At 40.4% G+C, this 21,245-nt stretch overlaps 1 protein-coding gene across 1 annotated transcript; it reads left to right on the plus strand.

Annotated features, from left to right (window-relative positions):
• The first annotated feature begins 863 nt into the window (after nt 1–863).
• phldb2a (pleckstrin homology-like domain, family B, member 2a) lies at nt 864–21,245 on the plus strand. The gene is made up of 17 exons (XM_046040898.1): nt 864–981; nt 3,038–3,153; nt 4,643–5,604; nt 5,731–6,063; nt 8,960–9,094; nt 9,457–9,594; nt 10,764–10,910; nt 11,837–11,947; nt 12,025–12,114; nt 12,293–12,430; nt 12,921–13,020; nt 17,587–17,785; nt 18,117–18,207; nt 18,311–18,457; nt 18,590–18,809; nt 18,974–19,059; nt 19,260–21,245. The coding sequence occupies exons 2-17, from the start codon at nt 3,099–3,101 to the stop codon at nt 19,398–19,400; spliced, it is 3,093 nt and encodes a 1,030-aa protein (XP_045896854.1). The 5' UTR covers nt 864–981; nt 3,038–3,098; the 3' UTR covers nt 19,401–21,245.

The following is a 21,245-nucleotide window of genomic DNA, read 5'->3' on the forward strand; positions in this document are numbered from 1 at the left end:
CTTGCGTGGCCACTTAACTATTTGGTTCGACTAGCTTTTATAATTAATCTATTAGATCAAAGAGTGATCAGAGTACTAGATATTTTCCGTGTTGCAGTATGGGTAATGTCTCTGACCGTAAGGTTTTTACTCTTTGCCTGCACAGTTAAGAGGGGGAGTGAGGTTGGCTCTGTTTCAAACACAGCGATGGGGCCTCCTCCCGCCTCCACATACTGCTGAAACAACAATCCAAGAGTCAACTTTTTTTTACAAATTTGAGCACTAATGCCTACTCTAGTTTTTTTTCTCCCATAGAAAACACACATTGTGGGGAAACTTCTCTGTGTGCAAACTGTGAAGAGTTAAGTTGTGTCTAAACAAACGGGCCAGACAGCAGGAAGACAGCTGCCATTGTACGGTAAATAAAATGTAATAGGGGGACCGTGAAGTCTATGAAGGAGATTAAACACATGTCTTCACGTGACAGGTACAGATTTGCAGTGACTCACTCAAACCCACTGTGTCCATACTGGAATATAATGATAACATGATACTGGAGTTTATTGATCCTTGCGAGGTCAGAGGTCAGAATCAGCTGCAGAGTGAGAAAAACAATCTCTGGAGCCAGAAGGGATTAAACATGCTTATTTCTTTTAAAACGCATATAATTAAGTGTAATAGTGTGATAATACTTCCTTTATTCCTTCCTTCTTGCCTTTTTGCTTTTCTACATGAGAGCTGTTCCATATCTCACCAGAGAGGGGCAGCAACCACATCTGCTGCTGAAAAGTAACCCCCCCCACCCTCCACCCCCTCTCCCTTACTCCTGGGGAGGAGAGTCTGAGCAGAGAGTTGAGGTGGGAGGGGAGAGGGGCTCCCGTCTGATCCTTTGTCATGGGAAGACTTTTACTGTGCTGTTACATACAGAGACAGAGAGGACTTCAGCTTCAGCAGTAACAGAAACAATCAGGCGCAAGTATGTGAATGGGACAGACAAAAAAGGTCAGTAACTTTTCTTTAACGCAAAAGATTCAGTCAAACTCCCAAATGTCCTGGTTGATACAAACAGTGATGCTCCGGGGAAATGGCATCGTTGCATTTTGTCTAATTTACACCACTATGTCAGACTTAACTTCAAAGTTAAGTTTTAGTAAACACATTGTTTATCATTATACTGCATGCACAGCTGCTGCCAAATATAGAGTTGTTACCTATGCATTAAATTACACAAAAAAGCCAGAAAAACGGTAACTGTGTCAAGAAGTTACACAAAAAATGAGCAACAGCTTAAACTCAAGTGATAAGTTTTGATTTTGTCATAGTCATAACTGTCTGGTTTTGTTAAGAGGCTAAAAGGTTTAAGACATTTTTTTTTTTAAATGACAGCCAACAGCGGTTATCAGTAAGCAGTAAGTCTCCAAACTGTTGACAACATCCCTGTGTGTGTGTGTTTGTACAGTATGTGTGTGAATGAATCGTAAATGCCTGATGAGAATATGGTGAAAGCAGTCTATTGAGTTTAGGGCTGAAATGATTAATCAATTAGTCGATCAACAGAAAATGAATCAGCAATGATGATTAATTGTTTTGTGTCATTTTCAAGCACAAACAGCACATGCACTTGCTGTTTATCTCTGTTTCTACATAACTGTAAACTGAATATTAGGTTTCTGATTGTTGGTCAAGACATTTGAAGATGTCACATTGGGCTTTAGGAAATTAAAACATGTATTTTTACTTTTAGACATTTATTGATTTTAAAGCTAATTTCTTTTGCAAACCTCTGAAACATAAACATTGTGTTTGTCTTGATAGTGAGTAAGACTTGGAAGGCAGTTTGAGCTGTTTGTTATGTGGAAGTGTTTATCTTCGCAGTATCACCACACATTAGATGAAACATTATCAGTGTTACATTCCTCAAACTGTTTACATCATCTCAGTGTTTAGGAATTGTGCTACCTTGCTGGTCTGGTCTGGGCGATTCAGTAAAAACTCTTGCTCCTGATGTGAGGCTGGGGCTTTTTCCCCATTTTTTCCTTCTGGAGCTCTGGACAATGAACTCATGCTGATTGATTGTGTGACTGTGTAAAAGGATACCCTACTTCCTGTAGGCCCTCTCTCCAGACAGCAGGAGCAGAAAATCTTGGATCAGCCATCACTGTCTTTCTCTGCTGTGTGTGTGTGTGTGTGTGTGCTGTCTGGATTGAGGAAACAGTAATGTCTGAGTTTTAAAATCACTCCATTGTATGACTGGGACCCATAATATCCTCACTCAATCTGATATTTCTGAGTTATGACCTCATGTGTGGAGATCCGACGATGTATTTCTTAGTATTATGTGATTAAGACTTTCTTTTGACTAAGATTTTCTTTTTGTGCTGCTCAACATCTTCAGTGAAAAAAAATGGGGTTGGATTAGTGCTGTTTTCATCATCATCATTCATCTATTAATATTTAGATTTATGATGACCTGATTACTCATTTACTCAACACATTTTCAACAAATATAAAAAGTATTTAATTTATAATGATGAAATAGTGAAAAGAAAGCATTATGTTTTCGCTGCCTGAACTCGACCTGAGTCTGGGGCTCTGAGGGAATATGAAGGACTGGTCATGAGTTTGGAGTTAAATGATTGAGCCAGTGCTGCATTTCAGACTTGGTTTTTATTGGTAAAACTGAGCCGGGCATAAAATGTTTCCTCTGGGTCTGTTTTCCTCTTCAGGAAAATTTTTTTCCGTTTAAATATGCACATCTGAAATATCTACTTGAATTGCGGTATTGTTGGAGAGTTTTGAGGGGATCTGTTGAGGGACCACAAGGGATGGATTCAACTTCCTGTGATGATTTTTAAATCTTTTGTTACTTGATTTAAAGCTGCTACTATACTGTTGCAGAAATACCAGTGCAGGGTGTTAGGAAGAAATGTTGAGCTGATTGTTACGTGCAGTATTTATTTGTATTCCAATATGTAAGATTATGATCAGTTTTTTATGAAATGTAGTCTTTTCATTTTTGTGAGTTTCGTATTGACTCCCTCTCTTTTCTTCTTCTCAGGTAACAAAACACATAGGGCCCAGCTCAACCCTGCATCCTCAGACTGAGTCAGAGAAAGGAGATGACCAGCATGCTTCCTCAAAGGAGTGCTGTCGCCACAATGGGCTACAGCTCGGGTAAGACGCCATTCAAGATAAGTTTTGGTTTTTCTTGTGATATTTAAATTAATCCATGATACTGCAGCTGCCCATTTAGTTTTTGATCAACCCAAAAGGATTCTTGTCACTCCATTAGTCAGCGACCTCCACTGGCTACCCGTGGCCTCCCAAATCAAATTCAAGTCACTAATGCTTACATACAGAGTGACCACTGGATCTGCACCCATCTACCTAAACTCCACAGTACAATCTTATTGTCTTTCTTGGCCACTGCGCTCATCCAACAAACGCCGTCTGGCTCTGCCATCCCTTCACACAAAGCAATCTCAGTCCCTGCTGTTCTCATCTGTAACACCACAATGGTGGAACGAGCTACCACACAACATCAGAGCAGGGGCGTACCTCTCTAACTTCAAGAAGCTCAAACACCTCTAACCCCTGACCTCTAACATGCACTTCTGGTGCTCTTCTTCCATCTCCTTCGTTAACTCTTACTTCGTTCCCTATTTATTTACCCCACTGATGCCATACGTACTGTTAGCTCTTACTAGTATTTATTGCTGCTCTTGCTAGTATCTATTGTCACATGTAAATCTTACTCTATTGATGGTCATTCAACAACAAATTTCACAGTAACCTACACTAGACTGATTGCACATCCCTTTAGGTTTTAATTAAATCTATCCTACACTTTCATCCAAAAAACAGAGTCAGCTGAATAAACAAGATAATTTAAGATAGCTAACATCATGTAAGTCTGGATTAGTTCCATGAAGTAGGTTTATTGAGCTATCTGGTAATCTTAACCTGGAACCTGGAACAGCTCTTTTTGCATCGGTCCATGTTCAAGACTTTACAGGCTTCTGGGTTTAGTCAAACTTGCCTCTTGGAACCGGCTTCTGGCCTGTATTTTCAATAATGATCAGCTGAAAAAAACACCAAATGGTGAGAATTTGAGCTCAAACTGAAGAGCACAGTCACGCTAGAGCTATTCCTTCATGATCTCTGACAAGTTTAAATCATTGTCACACATTTGCAATGAACAATTATTAAATAATAATGTTGCATGATGACAAAGGAGTACATGAGGTGGACATTCTTTGATATCACGCAAACTCTTCTTTAATGATACGTTTATTCAGCGTCCAGCCACCCATGACTCAGGGCACAGTCCTCACACACACTGCCTTTGGGCTGAAGTGGAGGGTATCCTCAAGATTTCTCTTGCAGTCGAGACTATGATGCATTCTGGCCTGTCTTGGTCCACCAGCATTCTTCCATTTTTAGAAGAAGCTCAACCACTGATTGAGCCAATGTTTGTATTGGGCTCAGAACTGTGTGAGTGTACATTCTTCACTGCTCCCCCTCCCCTTACTCAGCACAAGTATGATAGCACTTCTCTTAGCTGAGCTGGTGCTTATTAAAGTGGTTACATTAAACCTGACTCTATTACATAGTCCAAAACGAGACATGATTTCATGCTCTGCCAACTCTCTCTTTTCTACAGACTGTGTGAAGATTGAGCACAGCAGCAGTGGCTCAGTGGGTGGGACGTTGCTGAGGGGCTCTCGCTCAAAGGCAGAGCTACAGGATCTGATGGAGACACTGCAGCGCAGGAAGAGTGCTCTGGAGGCCAGCTTGAGGGCAGCTGAGTGCAACCGCAAGTACCTCAGCGTGCCTGGTGGATCCCAGTCCGCCAGGCCACTGTCAATCCTCAGCAATACTGAACGGCCTCCGTCTGCCTCAAGAACTTTCTCCTACATGACCAGCAGCAGTGTGCCTCCATCACCTCGCCAAGGTGAACGCCAACTGAGCCCTAACGTCTTGCTTCGCCATTCCCACTCTCGCCACCAGTCACAAGACAGTCTGCTCCTCTCTAACGCAGCAGATGGAAGCTCTCTGCTCTCGTCCTATGGGCAGGCCCAACCTCGTTCTCCCAGGGTCAAAAGTGGAGCAGCCAGTGTGCCATCCAGCCCTCGCATGGGCCGCAGACTTTACTCTCAGGGCAGAGCTGGAGCAGACTCCCGGCAGAGGAAATACTCCACTGGCTCCCTCACCAGCCTGGGCATGCACAGCCGTTCTCTGCCACGACTTCACAACACAGCAGACCCCCCTGCTCTGTCGCTTCCATCACGCCACTCAGTGGGTTCCCACAGAGGAGTGGGTTCAGCAGGGCAGCGGCGCAGTCTCTCCTCCCTGGAGCAGCCACCAGATGTGACAGTACCAGCCAGCATGCCCAGCACTCCCAGGAGGGCCAGCCTGGCATCTCTGAGCTCTCTGGGTGTAGACATGGACGGGACGGGTTTAGATCTGGACTTCGGAGAGAGGAGGTTGTCCTTTGGGAAGGGTGGGCTGAATCCAGGACAGAGGGTGGGCAGCATCAGCTCTTTGAATGGCAAAGAGGAGCTGAGAGACTATCACCAGCACCAGAGAGATGAACGGCTCAGGGAGCAGAAAGTGCAGAGATTGGTGAGTTTCTTTTAGAACCTGATTCATCCACTTTTTATACAAACGTCTTAACATCTTGTCTGAAAACATGACAGTTAACATTAAAATATCGCTAACATTGTAAAACAATGGATCACCTGTCTATAGGAGTGCCAACGTCTAGAGACCATCTTAAACCTGTGCACTGAGTTTGGCCATGTGGAGAGAGAGCCGACGGGCTCAGCTGTTTCTGACCTGCAGAAGATCAATAAAGAACTGGAGAAGCTGCAGGTGTCGGATGATGAGTCAGTGTTCTCCGACTCTCCCGGCAGCACTGCTCAAGATAGCTGCTTTGGGGCAAAAGCCAGAGACTTCCAGCTGGCTGAGGAGCAGCAGGTCAGCCAGCGTCAGCAGAGCGGCTACAGAGAGGCCAGGTCCCACTCACCTGCTATCAGCCTGAACAGCAGTGCCCCCTCACCCTCCACTCACCACAGAACCAAAGTAAGTTTTGTCAAATTCATGCCTATTGACAGATCCTTATTTTCTAATTAATGGGTAATTTGGATTATTCGATGGACAAGTCAAGTAAATGTTATTCATATATACTAAAATTCCAAAGTGCTTTCCAACAACATTTTGTAACAGAATTATTAGAGCTAATTAATTTTGGGGGGCAGAATAACACCACAAAAGGAAAGGAAACCCAGAGTGCTGATTTATTATGTTAGCAGATAGTTAGCCTACTTACCCAGCAGGTAGGGAGTCTTTTCTCTGGCCACTTGATGAATGTCAGACTTGATGAATGTTAGAGTATTTAGCTGCTAAATGCTCCACTATGTTCACCAGCTGTAGCGGCTAACTTTGTCTGCTGTGTGAACTTTGGTGCTGGGCAGGTACTGTTCAGTGGGTTTATCAGAGTTTCTTTTTCCTGATAGCACAACTACAGCTGGAAATTAGGTTGGGAGTAGAAGAGAGTCAAGAGAGAGCCAAAATTGTAAATTTGCTGAAACCAAACAATGAGCCAAAGAGGGTAAAAAGCTACAGAGAGAAGCACATTGGCTGATAATTCTCTGTGGATTTGTCACTCCAAGCAATAACTTTTAACATTTTTGTTATTATTACTGTTAATATAAACATTTTAAGAGCAGAACCCTCTTTAACAATTTAACAATAGGCTATTGTGTTTTAGTATTGCCAGTTTTAGCACAGTTGTAATAAAACTGATGACATTAGCTGCTTCAGTTCAGGGTCCCTGTATTAAGCATGTTGTTTCACTGTCACACTTTCATGGCTTTCTGGGACATAGAACATATTGATAATGTTATTAGTATCAAGTCAAAATGTCTGCAGTGAAAAAGGCCTGTTAAACCTTGTGCCTGGCTGTAAGCTTCTGTTCAGGCTGTATCACCTGGACTGAATGTTTTTTGATTAACAAGAAAACATCTGCCCCAAGTCTGTCCACATCTTGTGACTCTCTTACTTGCTTTCCTCCCATCATTTTTACACATTCTCTCAGTTTCTCTCTGTGAAGTGAGTAATCGTTAAGGCTAATGGGACACACCCCTCCTGAGGAATGTAGTTTGTCAGATTGCTGATAGCTTGTTGATCTTTGTTTGTTTACCTACTTTAACATCAGGGTAAATACTTTGCATTTCCTTTTCCACATTTTCAAAGAACTAAAATCTAGTGCAGATTACAAAGTTTCTAGAGATACTCAATGTGTCAGTGTGTGAACTATCTGGAAAATGTGTTTTTTTTTTTTTTTTACAATTTATGTGTTGGTGCTGCCTCCCCTCCTACAAACAACCAGCAGGGTTGAAGGCGTTAATGTGGTCCGAAAAACATAATCATCATACACACAATGACAAATTTTGCATTGGGCTATATTTTGGTTTAAACTGGATTAATCTAGATGAAAATTGCAAACATTTTGTGAAATCCGTGTCATGATGGCTTCCAAAGTATTATTCGACACATAAACTTCTTTTGGTTGAGGTAGATTTCTCAAAATCATTGTCATCTTTTGCGTGCAATTGCCGGTTTCTACATTTCCTGTTTATGTGGGTTGTCTAGACATATAAACAGCTTTGATGACACTACAATTTAATCTCATCTTTTTTCTCATTCACTTTTTTTTTTATGTGTCGCAGTGGGAAACCTGCTCACACATACTGAGAATTTAACATGTTTATTTACGAAAATATAAATACATCAGCTGTGTCAAATACTGTGATTTTAGTTCCAAGGCTGGCCCCTTCCTGTCTCAGTCCTAGTGCCGCTGAGTTACTTACTGTGTGCAGCTTATTTCCTCTCCAGAGCAGTAACAGCCTAGTGGTGTGTCTGGTTTTAATGAAGAAGTCCTAGTTTTGTTTCAGCACTCATCCATTCAAGATCTTCAAGGGGGGTGGGGGGGCAGGAAATGACTTTATTCCACAGAGAATTAGCACGTGCATGTGTGTGTTTGTGTGTCATGCGCATGCACAACAGTGTGCGGGTGTGTGTGAGTGGAAGAATGCTAGTGTATATGTATGGCAAAGGCATGCGTTTTTCCAGATGTTTTGAACTCTACACTGAGGCTAAATGGATGGAGGACCTTGTGAAAATGAAAATGTAGTTATCCCATCAACACAGGTAATCAACCAATCTTTTTAAAAATTTCAAAAAACACCTTTTAAGTTTGTATAATTTAGCTTTCCAAGTTGAGGCCTTCATTTATGCGTCACTAATTATGTGACACAATTATGTGTCACTTTGACAGAGTTTACAGACTCCATATACCCTCTCTTCCATCTCCTGCATTCCTCAGAGCAGTGTGTGCAGGAAGAAAGAGCGCTCACAGCCCGCATGGGAAACTATAAATCCTAGAGCTGCTGGCCACATGAGGCTCCGACCACAAAAACAATCCTCCTGCCTCCTAAAAGGAAGAATACCTGATAATACAGGATGTTTTCAATGCGCCCATGTATGAGTATGAATGAATGTTTGTAGGATGTTGGTAGACGTTGAAAGATGTGGAAACTTTGGCATAACTGGCAGTGGCGTGCACTGATAGAGATTTCCATTACACCAAGTGGAAAAGAATCCTGTTGACAGTGATCCAGCTGTGGATGAGTTAAAACAGCAGCTGCTGTCATTTCATTCAGAAAAACTGATTCCTGCTGGCTGGAAAATTAGTTTAACAAAATACTGGATGCATGGGTAAAAAATTGTTTCTGAAACATTGACTTTACAAGCACCAACAGAAACTACTACCAGTAAACTTTATGATGGGGAGTTTAATGTGCAGCATTACTTAAATGTACAGTATGTATGAGTATTTAGTTGAATGTGTGTATTCACAAAATTTGAAGTCTCCTATGGAGCCAAGCATTTAAATGCATTCCTGTTGTCACTACAGGCTTTGGAGAGCGTGCAGCTGAAACAGGAAGTAACACATATAGAGGAAGAGAGGATTCAAGTGCTGAACAACATAGAAGAGCTGGAGCAGAAGATCAAAGACCTGGACAACCAGATGGAGGAGTCTGTCCGAGAGGTAGACAGTACGGTGTATATAAACACAACTGACACTTGAACAGCTTGATAGTGTCTATTCTTATCTAGTATCAAATAACCTGAAGGCTTCTTGATAGCTTAAGAGCAGTGTGCAGCACTTTATCACTCAAGCTCATCACAGTAAAGCTGATTAAGTGAGATGTTTAATGCTCAGTGGTGTTACGGATCAATGCGGTCATCAGTCATCAATCAGAAATCATGCATTTTGATAATGCACTGAACTTTCTTTTATTTATTTATTTTTTTGTCTTATTCTGTCTGAGTATCTGCCTAATTAAGATTGTTTCATTGGCAGTACATTTCTGCAGCAGGTTTTTCACTCTATACTGCTGTTTACCGCAGATGGAGGTGGAGTGTGCTCTGCTGGAGGGGGAACAGGAGTCGGAGGTGGCCCAGCTGCAGAGGGAAAAGGAGCTTCTGGACCAACTTAAGGAGAAGATACATAGTACAGAGAAGAAGAGCCACACTGAAAAGACGCAGGTAAAAATATGTAAAGTGGTCAAGCCAGGATAGAAATCTTAGACAGCCTCACACCTTCACTAGTTTGTCTGTCGTTAAGGAATTCAGCACAGAGTAGCCTGAGTTGTATAAGGGGGATGCTGGCATCAAGACTTAGGCCCCATCCACACTACTGCGTTTTCGAATTAAAACGGAGACCTTTTGCTACGTTTGCACCTCCCGTCCAGACTACAACAGCGAAAACGAAGACCTAAAACGGAAAAGTTTAGAAATGCTGCCGACCTCGTTTTGAGTTTCAAAACTCTGGAAGGCGTTTTAGTGAAGATGGGCCAAAACGGAGGACTTTAGAAGCGATGACGCAGACGTAGCAAAAGGTCTCCGTTTTAATTTGAAAACGCAGTAGTGTGGATGGGGCCTTAGTGTGTGGACACGCGTCCTTAGACACTAAAGCCACGGCTCAAGCTCAGTTCAACCACAGCTTCGTCTTAAAACCAAGAAAACAAATTATGTTTCCAAGAGAAAATGCTTACCATGTCAGACCACGAGGGTTCATCACAAATGGGATCTGCAAAGCACTTAAAAGGCCTTCTAAAAGATTATCCAAATGACCTAAAACATAAAGGCATCTCTAAACAAAGTAATAAAAATATATTGTGGTTCTGCACCTGGACCTGTTAACTGACTTTCTCTGCAACAGTATTCTTCTAGTATTCCTTTTGACAGAACACCTGAACCAACTCTACTGCACAATACATGGCAGTTCACAGTGAGAGCCAAGACTCAGGAAAACCAAATACCTCAATTCTCATATTTCACCTACTGTTTGTTTTTTACTTTTCTTTCCAATAAGTTTCTTTTTGCACCTTTATTATCCTTCTTGACCTTGTTCTCTGTAATCCTGGATCCCCTCCTTTACTGTCTGGCTCACACCTTCCTTGGTATCCTGCATTTGGGAAGGGACCCAAATAGTTAATAGTTAAAAAAAATTCTTAGTGAATCTGACTCCAATTTGGCGGAAAGCTAAAATCACCTGAAACCTGACATCACTTGGAAAGTGATGAAATTTAACACTGTGCCAAACATAGCATCTATTTTATATAGCTCTAAAGCAGATGGTCAGTTAAAGTGCTAAAAACACCAAAGCATTATAACTATAATTGGGAAATTGTATTGTCTGTGGTGTTTCTCAGGAAACTGAGGAGCAGACAAAAAGTTTGGAGGATTTGGAGTTTCAGAAGCTGGAGAGAGAAATTAATCAGGATGAGGAAACAGAGAATCAGAGCCAGGAGCTGCTACGGGAGATCGCAGAGTGTCAGCGTCTTACTGTCACAAGAAAGGTACAGCGAGTGAGGTTTTGTGAGTGTGCAGCATGTAGTGCGTGTTTAACACTGCAGTTAGTGCTGGCACTGCATCACTTGAAAATGTTGAATTTCTAGCCAGAAATATCTACAGTATAATTACTATTGTGGGTATTTTTGGAGCATGATAACAGAACGCACATCAAAAGTGTGAATTAAGTAACCAAAATTTGACAAGATCTGAAATATCTGCTGTTTTATGGTTTAGTTAGAGTGGATGTTTAGTATTACTGTGGATTTTTTGGAAGTTCATTCCAACAAAATGTATCTTGATGGTCTCAGACGTTCAGGCTCTTTTTCTTGCTCGATTGTTTCAGTAAAAGGCGCACAGAAATATTCCTATTCTTATTCAAGTGGTGGACTTCCTGTCAATAGATTTTAAAAAGTGCACAGTTTAAACCTGCAGTTAAATTGCATTAATTTAGTGTTTCATCTGGCCAATCATATGATATAAAGCATCCACTCACCAGATCTTGTTGTGGTGATTATTTAAAATTCTCTTTTTTTCTGGCTTACTACATTGTGGTTTGTTGTCATTAATCTTACTACAGGTTGTGCATGAAAATATTGTGCGATTTGCAGCACAAAGCATGAACTAATTACAAGACACAACAATACCAGCAATGGTAAGCATGAAATACTATTTGCATAGTAATAAAGACAATGAATAGATTTTTCAATCAAGGGCAAATCCACAGACAGGGGGCAGAAACAGGATGAGGATGAGATTAATGTATACAGAAGATGTAGTTGTAAAACACAAGTCAGACAAAAATTTAACTTTTCCGTCCGGAAATGAGAATTTGCACCGCTGCTTTATAATAAAACACACATCATTACCTTGTTTCGTATAGGGTTTCAGGATATTGTGTAGTGATATTGTGCTGTGTTTTATTTTGTCACAGGAACGACTCATGACACTGAAGAAACAGTCCTCACAGATTACATTACAGGCTCAGCAAGAAAGAGAGAGTTTCCAGAGGGAGAAAAACACTTTGCTCGTCATGCTTCAGAAGGTAAGGGAATTCTTTGCATGCTGATATTGTAAACACTTGATTTTATTTACTTGAAGATCCTTTGCTGATGTCTGCAGGAGCGAGAGAAACTGGCATCTTTGGAAGGAAAGTATGCAGAGTTGTCTGCGGGGCAGACCTTCACAAACAACCCTGCAGCCATCACAGAGGTGAGCGTCAGTTAGAGTTAGAATAATACTTTACATTTCCACCAGCAGAGTGCTCCTCTGGCTTTTAAAGTATCTTATACAGTGAGTGACCAACGTTTTAGTGTCTCTGATTAGAAGTCATGATATTTTTATCCTTTTTTTGTCCTTTTGCTTCCTCTGATTTCTGTGATCACTGCAGCACTTGCACTCTCTCAAAGAAAGGAGAAGAAGCAGTAAGGAAAACTCTTCCCACCCCAGTGACAGCCTACCTCATAAGAGGAGCCTGCAGGTCCTCACCTCTTATGGCAGATCCCTGGGACGCATGCTTCCTCCCAAGGTCATTACTTTTTAGATCTTAGCATATTAACGGTTGAATACAGTAGGATCAAACTGGGTGTTTCAAATCTGAAAAAAGTCCACTGATCTTTAAAAAACTAGTAGGATTTAGTATTCACTCTTATTTAAATCATACTGTAATACCAGTAGAAGCTTAGCAGCAAGAATAACCCAGATTTTGAAAGCTGTTTTTAAGGATATTCGAATAAAACTTTTCCAAATTAGCAAAGTTTCGAAAACAGTGTTTCAAATAATGGAGCTCATTCTGATTCTGGACTGCAGAAGAGGGGATTTCATTGCCCTCATTATTTGTATCTAGAACTTTTTGTCCCAAGAGAATGATCCACCCAAGCAGGAATTTTAAGTTTCAGCCTGGCTTGCAACACCCTCCAGCTCATGAAGTACTCTGCGAATGTGAGACGTTTTGAGGTTGCGTGAAGATTGTAGAGCCTGGTCCTGAAGAACATATGTGCTGCCGTTTTTCTCCTCAGTCCCACCTGCCTCTGTCCCAAAGCTCCAGCTGTGGCAGCGTCATCCCACAAAGCTTCAGCTTCTCCCCTCGGGACCTGAGCACCCGCCGCCTGCCCAAGAGTGAGTCAGAGTGCCAGACTGTCGCATCTTGTATGCATCAAATCTATACTGTGAGATCAGCTTTAAACCTGAGGCATTACTCATGTATCAGGACAGGAAATGCTGAAGTGATGCACACAAGGAGCCACATTTAGTCCAAATCTGATATCAAAGAGTAAATGTTTGGCTTAACAGAAGTAGTCTACTTGATAGGAATTTGTGATTTTGAGGCAAATTACTTTGTTTTTGTTATTTGCACAGCTTGAAGTATCTTCATTAGAAGTGGCATTAAGTGGTTCTGAAAAATGTGTTTGAAGATACTTTGACAACAAAGAATGATATTAAATACTGTAGCATTCGATTGGAACAATTTTTATGATAGCTGTGGTGGAATGTAACTAAGTACATTTACTCAACTACTGTTCTTAAGTACAAATTTAAGGTACTTTTCATGCCACCTTCCACTACACTCCACTACTTCACCACAATTTTGTGACAGCTTTAGTTACCTGTACTTCACAAATGAAGATTTTTTTGCATACAAAATATTTAAAGAGATTATAAAGTATGATGCTTTGTTATATATTCAGTATATATATGTGTATAAGCACAGCTGAAATGATTAGTCCAATTAATTAATAAGCCAATAGACTGATATTATTTAATAATTATATAATTATACAATTATATAATTACAATACAGGTCACATACAGCATGTGGTGCGGTCCTCCCCTCAGGACTTACGTGAATGACTAATCATTCATGCAGCACATCTGGACACACCACCGGTCACTGAACAGATCTCTGCCTCACTGCCACAAACAACCACCTGCTGGCATGTAAAGCTGTCTCCTACCAGCGTTGTTCCAAATACTTCTATTCCTGTCGTCATCACATATAGACCAGTAAACCGAAATGTGCACATCCCACACAGAAATAATAGTAATCTCTTAAGGATTAGGACAACTGCACCAACTCCAGCACCCAGAACAAACACATTTAAAATGGCTCTCTTCAATGTGAGATCACTTTCAAGCAAGACTTTTATCTTAAATGATTTTATCTTGTCTGCAAATCTAGATTTTATGTTTTTAACTGAATCCTGGTTACGAACTAATGACCATACCCAGCTAGCTGAACTGTGTCCGGCCTCAATATGTTTGTTTTAGTCAACCCAGGGTCAGTGGTCGTGGTGGTGGGCTAGTGAGTGTGCACAGGAAAAATTTGAAATGTCATCAAGTACGCTGTAATGAATTTGCCTCCTTTGAAGCTCTCTCTTTTAAAGTTGGTGGCCTACAGCTTATCATATTTGTCATAGCTTATCGCCCCCCAAAACCACCTGGAGGATTTTTAGCAGAACTTCCAGAATTTTTATCTATTCTGGTTTTAAATTATGACAAAATTGTTCTTTGTGGTGATTTTAATATTCATGTTGATGACCTCACAAATGTTTATGCAACTGACTTTTTAAATATAACCACTTCTTTAAACTTTAAACAACATGTCTATGGGCAAACACATAACCATGGTCATACACTGGACTAGGTTTTTAATCTGGGTGTCAGCATTTTCTCTGCAGAATTAGTGGACTTGACCATATCTGACCACAAATGTATAGTTTTTAACTGTGAAACACTAGTTACTCAATCTGCCTCACCAAGCACTTCCTGTTCTTGCATCCTTAATGAACAAAGCGTTTCAAAGTTTTGCACATTGTATCAGAGCCAAAGCCAACACCAACGACTTGACTGATCACTTCAATCATATTTGCTTGTCATCCCTAAATACTATTGCTCCTCTAAAGGTTAGACCTAAACCTACAGCTCGTAAGCAACCCTGGACAAACAACAGCATTTGCAGCCAAAAAAGGGAATGCAGGAAAGCAGAGCGCAGATGGAAAAAAAACTCCATGTCCATTACCTCATTCTGAAGGATGAATTATCTAACTACAATAACATGGTTAAGGATGCGAGAACACTCTTTTTTTTCTGAACTCATTACTACACATAAACATAATCCTAGGTTTTTTGTTTAAGACTGTGGATCAGCTGGTAAACCCAACCCCTCCTTGTGCTTCAGCTGGAAGTAATGATGATTGTGAATTGTTTTTATCTTATTTTAATGATAAGGTGGTGTCAATCTGAACCTCTATTACCCCCTCTTCCTCTTACCCCGAGGTCCCTCACCGGCAGCAAGACAGTTTTAACCAGTTTTATCCAATTGACTTGTCTGAGCTTTTAAAAACAGTATCACAAATGAGAGTGTCTTCCAGCCCACTTGATGTAATACCTACAAAGTTTTTACTGAAAGTAATTGATTCTGTTGGGCCCCATTTGATCTCTGTTTTTAACAGCTCCCTATCTACTGGCTGTGTCCCTGATTGTTTTAAAACTGCCTGTGTGAACCCACTTTTAAAAAAACCTGGTTTAGATCCCTCCCTCCATCAAAATTTTAGACCCATTTCAAAACTACCTTTTATAGCAAAGATTTTAAAAAGAATTGCGTCCAAACAGCTGCTCACTGTACTGGAAAATAACAAAATATTTGAAAAGTTTCAATCTGGTTTCAGGAAGTACTACAGCATTGAGAGTGCCCTGCTTAAAGTCACCAATGACCTTTTAATGTCTGCTGATGAAGGCATGTGCTCAGTCCTGGTACTCCTGAACCTTAGCGCTGCTTTTGACACCATTGATCACAGCATCATGTTAGACAGACTGAGGCACTGGGTGGGGATCTCTGGTACTGCCCTAGAATGGTTTTCATCCTACCTGACAAATAGATAGTTTTGCGTGTCTGTGAACAACTATGTCTCTTCGTTCTGTCCAGTTAAATATGGTGTGCCTCAGGGGTCGGTCTTAGGACCCATTTTGTTTTCCTTGTATCTGCTTCCCCTTGGACATATTATCCATAAACGTGGTATATCTTTTCATATTTACGCTGATGACACGCAGATGTATTTGCTGGTCAGATCCACAGACCCTGGCATGCGGAGTTCACTTACCGACTGCCTCTGTGAAGTCAAAAATTGGATGTCAAATAATTTCCTCCAGCTGAACTCAGACAAAACTGAGATCCTGGTCATTGGGTCCCAGCAGATGGCAAAACAAATACTGCCATCTGCTGGTTCCCTAGTGAATCATGTTAAGCCTGTTGCAAAGAATCTGGTGTCTGGTTTGATAGTAATTTAAATTTTGAGCAGCACACCACAAAGCTAGTGCAATCATGTTTTTACCAGCTTAGAAATATAGCAAAAATTCGATCTATGTTAACTTTTAAGGACACCGAGACCATTTTACGCGCCTTCATCTCATCACGCCTGGATTACTGCAACAGCCTTTTCACTTGTTTAACCCAAAAATCTACTGATCGACTCCAGACTGTCCAGAACTCAGCTGCCAGGCTTTTAACCAGAACAAAGAAATATGACCACATTACCCCTGTTTTAGCTTCGTTACACTGGCTCCCAGTATGTTTTAGAATTGACTTTAAAATTTTATTGATCACTTTTAAAGCTCTTCATGGCCTCTTACCTTATTATATTTCTGACCTTTTAGTCCCATACACACCAGCACGTACCTTGAGATCCTCAGGCAGAGGTCTGTTGTCTGTTCCAGAGTCTCGACTGAAAACTAAAGGGGACAGAGCGTTTGCTGTCAGGGCCCCGAGGCTCTGGAACAGCCTGCCCGAGGAAATCAGGTCGGCTGAGTCAGTGAACTCTTTTAAGTCCCTTCTTAAAACATACTTTTATAGGAGAGCCTTTCCCGATTTTATTTGATTCTATTTTTATTTTTTAAATATATTTTATATTTATTTTAAATGTGTATTCTAAAAGTGTTTTCTTGTTTTTAGCATGTAATTGTTTTTATGTGTTTTATTGTTTTTACACTTGTGAAAGGACTTTGTAACTGGTTTTTGAAAAATGCTCTATAAATAAAGAAAACAACATTATTTATTATCGTAAATGATCGTATTTTCACAGTTTGGGATCTGAGAACTTATAAATTTATAATTTATAACAACAACAATTAATTATTACAAACCATTTCATTAAAGTAATCATAAGATCAATCCATATTGAAAATTATTAGCTGCAGCCTTATATAAAATAGTTAGAAATGAGCTAAACCTCACAACAGTAAAATCCTGATTTAATGCATGAGTAATACTTTTTCAATGATATAATATATTAGTTTAATAGAGGGGCCATTTTCTGCATAGAGTATTTTTCCTTTTAATACATTAAGTACATTTTCCTGATTCTGCATACCTGATTTTACGCAATGCTAAGTGTTCAATGTAGAACATTTTTACAGTGCTTAAGCGATGCAGTTTTTTTTATGTATATGTATGTAAGTTTATTTCTTGAAGATTGACAGTGTGTCTGAAGACCTTAAGCTGGACAGAACTACAAACTGTTCAGCGTAATAAAGCAGATGGTGTTTATTTCTGTTTGGAGGGTACTATCATGCCTTATTTACACTGTCCCATACTGTTGACTCAAGCCTGTTGGCACTTTAACATTACATCATGCATGCTGAGTTTTTAACTTTGATATCTTTGTCGCTGTAATTTTTTACTTCTGTCAGCAAGCAACAGCCATGCACAAATGAATGAAGACAGGCAGAGAAGAAGTGATTTTTGCAGCAGGATGGTGTCTGAGCCCAACGTGTTCTTGGACTCCTTCACCTACCCGGACAACAGCCAGGCCTCGGATACCGTCAGTGTGGACAGCTCTGACAGCCTGGAGACCAGCTTCTCCGCCTGCTCCCCAGACAACATCTCCAGGTTAGAGAGAAACCGCAATAATGTACAGATGAAACGTTGCTTTGAAAAGTTTAGGCCCAGCAAATATGTGTGCATCAGAAGAAGAAGAGTTATATTTTTAGAAAAGAAATTGGAGCATAAAGGCTGCAAAAGATCTTCAGGAGAGAGAAGATCAAGTAGAATAAGAAAATGCCTTTAAAAATGGCTGTGATGCTCTGTATTTTATTTTTATTTTTATTTGACAGTAATTAGTGTTTTTTAGTGTTAGTGGATATTAGTGTTTGTTAAAGGAATGCCCCCTCATATCAGAGAAATCCTGTGTTTGACAACTTAGTTTTCCATTTTCCATCAGTGCCAGTATGTCCAATATGGCAAAGATCGAGGAGATGGAGCGTTTACTCAGAGAGGCCCAGGCAGAGAAGCAGAGGCTCCTTGAGCATCGGGTAATGTGCCAAACCTAAACAAGCCTGACATATTGTGTATCTGGACGTGTGTGTGTGTGTGTGTTTGATGATGGATGTAATTTACTCTATGTGGCGTGTGCAGGAGCGTGAGATGCAGATGCGCAGGCAGGCTCTGGAGGAGGAGCGAAGAAGAAGGGAGGAATTGGAGAAACGACTGCAGGAGGAAACAAGCAGGAGACAGAAACTTGTAGAGAGAGAGGTGAAGCTCAGGGAGAAACAAAGATCACAGGTATTCAGAATAACTGATGTGAAGAAGTTGAAATTGGAAGTTTTTTTCACAATTGGCTTCATTCATTCATTATAAATACTTCTTGAACAAAGTAGTGTACAATGTTTACATTTTTTAACACTTTTTCCAAAGTCCCGGCTGTTGACTCGCTACCTCCCAGTAAGGAAAGATGACTTTGATCTTCATGGCCATATTGAGGCAGCTGGACACAACCCAGATGCCTGCTTCCATCTGGCCATCACTGATAAAACCTGTCGAGGTTTCCTGGTCAAGATGGGCGGCAAGATCAAGACCTGGAAGAAACGCTGGTTTGTCTTCGACCAGAATCGCAGGACACTCACCTACTACGCAGGTGAGTAACTCCTCCACTCAGTTCTCTGTTGAAAATGTGAGACAAAGTTACTGCAACAGTGATGTCACTTTTAAGCTATGCCAGGAGACTTTGGATGCTGAGAACGAGCTTTGATCACAGTGTTGGCGGTCCATAAACATTTCTGTTTATATTCTCCACTGCAGACAAGCATGAGACCAAGATGAAAGGAGTCATTTACTTCCAAGCCATAGAGGAGGTGTACTATGACCATCTAAAGAATGCACACAAAGTAAGTCACTTTATGTGGATGTGTGTGCACGTCTACACATGCCCCATTTCTTTGTATATTGTTGATATCTGTTTATCCTCTGATCTTCTCCATCCATTTGTCTTTCTCCCTCTCACACATGCATCGCCTCACTCCTCTCCCTTCTATTCTCTGTTATTTCACTTTTTTCCCTCAAAATTACATTCACTTCTGCACCCAAGAGCCCCAACCCCTCGCTGACCTTCAGTGTGAAGACCCATGATCGGGTGTACTACATGGTGGCTCCAACGCCTGAAGCCATGCGTATCTGGATGGATGTCATGGTTACGGGTGCCGAAGGACACATGCATTTCATGGTGTAGCTGATCCCCAGAGATCAGGGTCCGCGCCTCAAAACTTCTTTGGTGAACAATGTGTCACGTGAGAAGATTTACAGCACTCGTATCAGCACAACAGCGTTGTGTAGAGCAGAGATGGATGTTCATCAGGTCAACAAAAAATATACTTCAGTTTACACTTAGCCTACAAGGACAACTCATGCTCAAAAGCTCACTTTGTAATGTAACCATAACAGATAAAGATAATTGATATACATGTTTTATAATTAAGCTATTTAGTTTCATTTTATTTGTTAATGTACCATGAGTTACATTGTCCAACTTTCTCTTTCCATATACAAAAATCTCTGCTTGTCTCATACATTCCCTGTCATGTTTGGCTTTTCTTCAGTCAAAACATCAGGGATGAGGGAAGCTTCTAAATGATCAGGAACATCCGCTAAACTTCTAAAATACGGTACCCACTGATGCTGCTTCTCTACAACAGATATAGAATATCTGTCTAACATATTTCTATAAATGTAATGTACATAACTAACATGTTCAAACCAGAGTTTAAGTTGTAGGTCCACCTCAGTTTATTCTTCTTGTTCTTGTTCTTCTTCTTCTTCTTCTTCTTCCATTTCATCTACTTTTATAACTTAGTCAGACTAAAATTTATTTCCTTAAAACATCAGGCTGTATCAGTGGGTCACAACTTGATCTTTTCCCTGTTAAGATCATCCCCGCCGTATTTATGGTTGCAAGAATGCACAATTTCTTTGTTATTTCTATAGTGTCACTAATACTCAAATGAAATTAGTGTGAATATTATCTTAACTCAAGCATATTGATTGCTGCTTCCAGACTACCAGCATAAGCTGATCTTGTCCGCTTATTTAAAGCTGGGCTGAATGTCCGCTCTCGCTTATATTCCTTCCACTGGGCTTTTCTTTGCATATGCAAATGTCATCCATGAAGGAGAGATGATTGAAGGCACCTTTTACATATTACTGTTATGATTTATTTGTATTTTCTGGCAGATATTCTACTCATAAAAGTTGAAAATTTGCCCAGATCACAATGGTACTGTGTTTCAAGCCTACCACTGTGCATATAGTAGAGGCTACAGGCCTGAGATGATGAGGCCATGTTGTGCAGCAGAGATTGCTATATGTACTGCGTCACCCACATGTTACTCAGCATTTCATTATGTGTTTTCACCAGCAGAGGCCCTCAGTTTGGAGTTATTGCACTGAAATGATGTAATGCTCTGGATGCTCTGGCTGGTCGTCCATGTTCACTTCAGTAAATGAGGGGTTACTATAAGAATGGAGGGTCAATAATCCATTATATTTTGTAATGCTTACACATATATGTAAGTATGTGCATTTATAAGCACATGTATATCAAGCTAAAAATTTGCTTTTTGGAAGCAAAACAGATTCCACCATGTTTAGGCTTTTCAATAAAAAATATTATTATAATTTAGTTTAAATGTTTTGTAAATCCATACATTTGATATGTTTATTCATTTTTTATTTGCAACTGTCTGACTGTATTTCACAATGAAAGATCACTAACTGTTTAAAAACTAAAGAGGGCAGATCAGGTATCAGGCTACATAGCTGACATGCAGGTGACATGCATGTGTTGCAGATGAGTTGTTGCCTTTCCTGGATGCTTCACAGCTCACAGAAGTATCCGTCATGACAACAACTCATCCACAAACTGTCGACCACTGTATGAAACTCAAGCCTTAAAACCAAACAAATTACCGAATTCTATAAATTTTATTACATTTAATATTTTCTGTATGACCAATGGTAATTTTTGTCAACGCCATTCTTCAATATGCATAAGAATAAATAATTCTGATTATGGAGCATA

Source organism: Micropterus dolomieu, linkage group LG23, assembly GCF_021292245.1.
Source record: "Micropterus dolomieu isolate WLL.071019.BEF.003 ecotype Adirondacks linkage group LG23, ASM2129224v1, whole genome shotgun sequence".
In the NCBI taxonomy this organism is placed as follows: Eukaryota; Metazoa; Chordata; class Actinopteri; order Centrarchiformes; family Centrarchidae; genus Micropterus; species Micropterus dolomieu.

Excerpts from the sequence above, each read along its gene's own strand:
- phldb2a (XM_046040898.1), top strand. The coding sequence starts at position 3,099 with ATGACCAGCATGCTTCCTCAAAGGAGTGCTGTCGCCACAATGGGCTAC. Across the intron at positions 18,458-18,589 it reads GGGAGAAACAAAGATCACAG|TCCCGGCTGTTGACTCGCTA; the intron begins GTATTCAGAATA and ends CTTTTTCCAAAG. Across the intron at positions 18,810-18,973 it reads GACACTCACCTACTACGCAG|ACAAGCATGAGACCAAGATG; the intron begins GTGAGTAACTCC and ends TCTCCACTGCAG.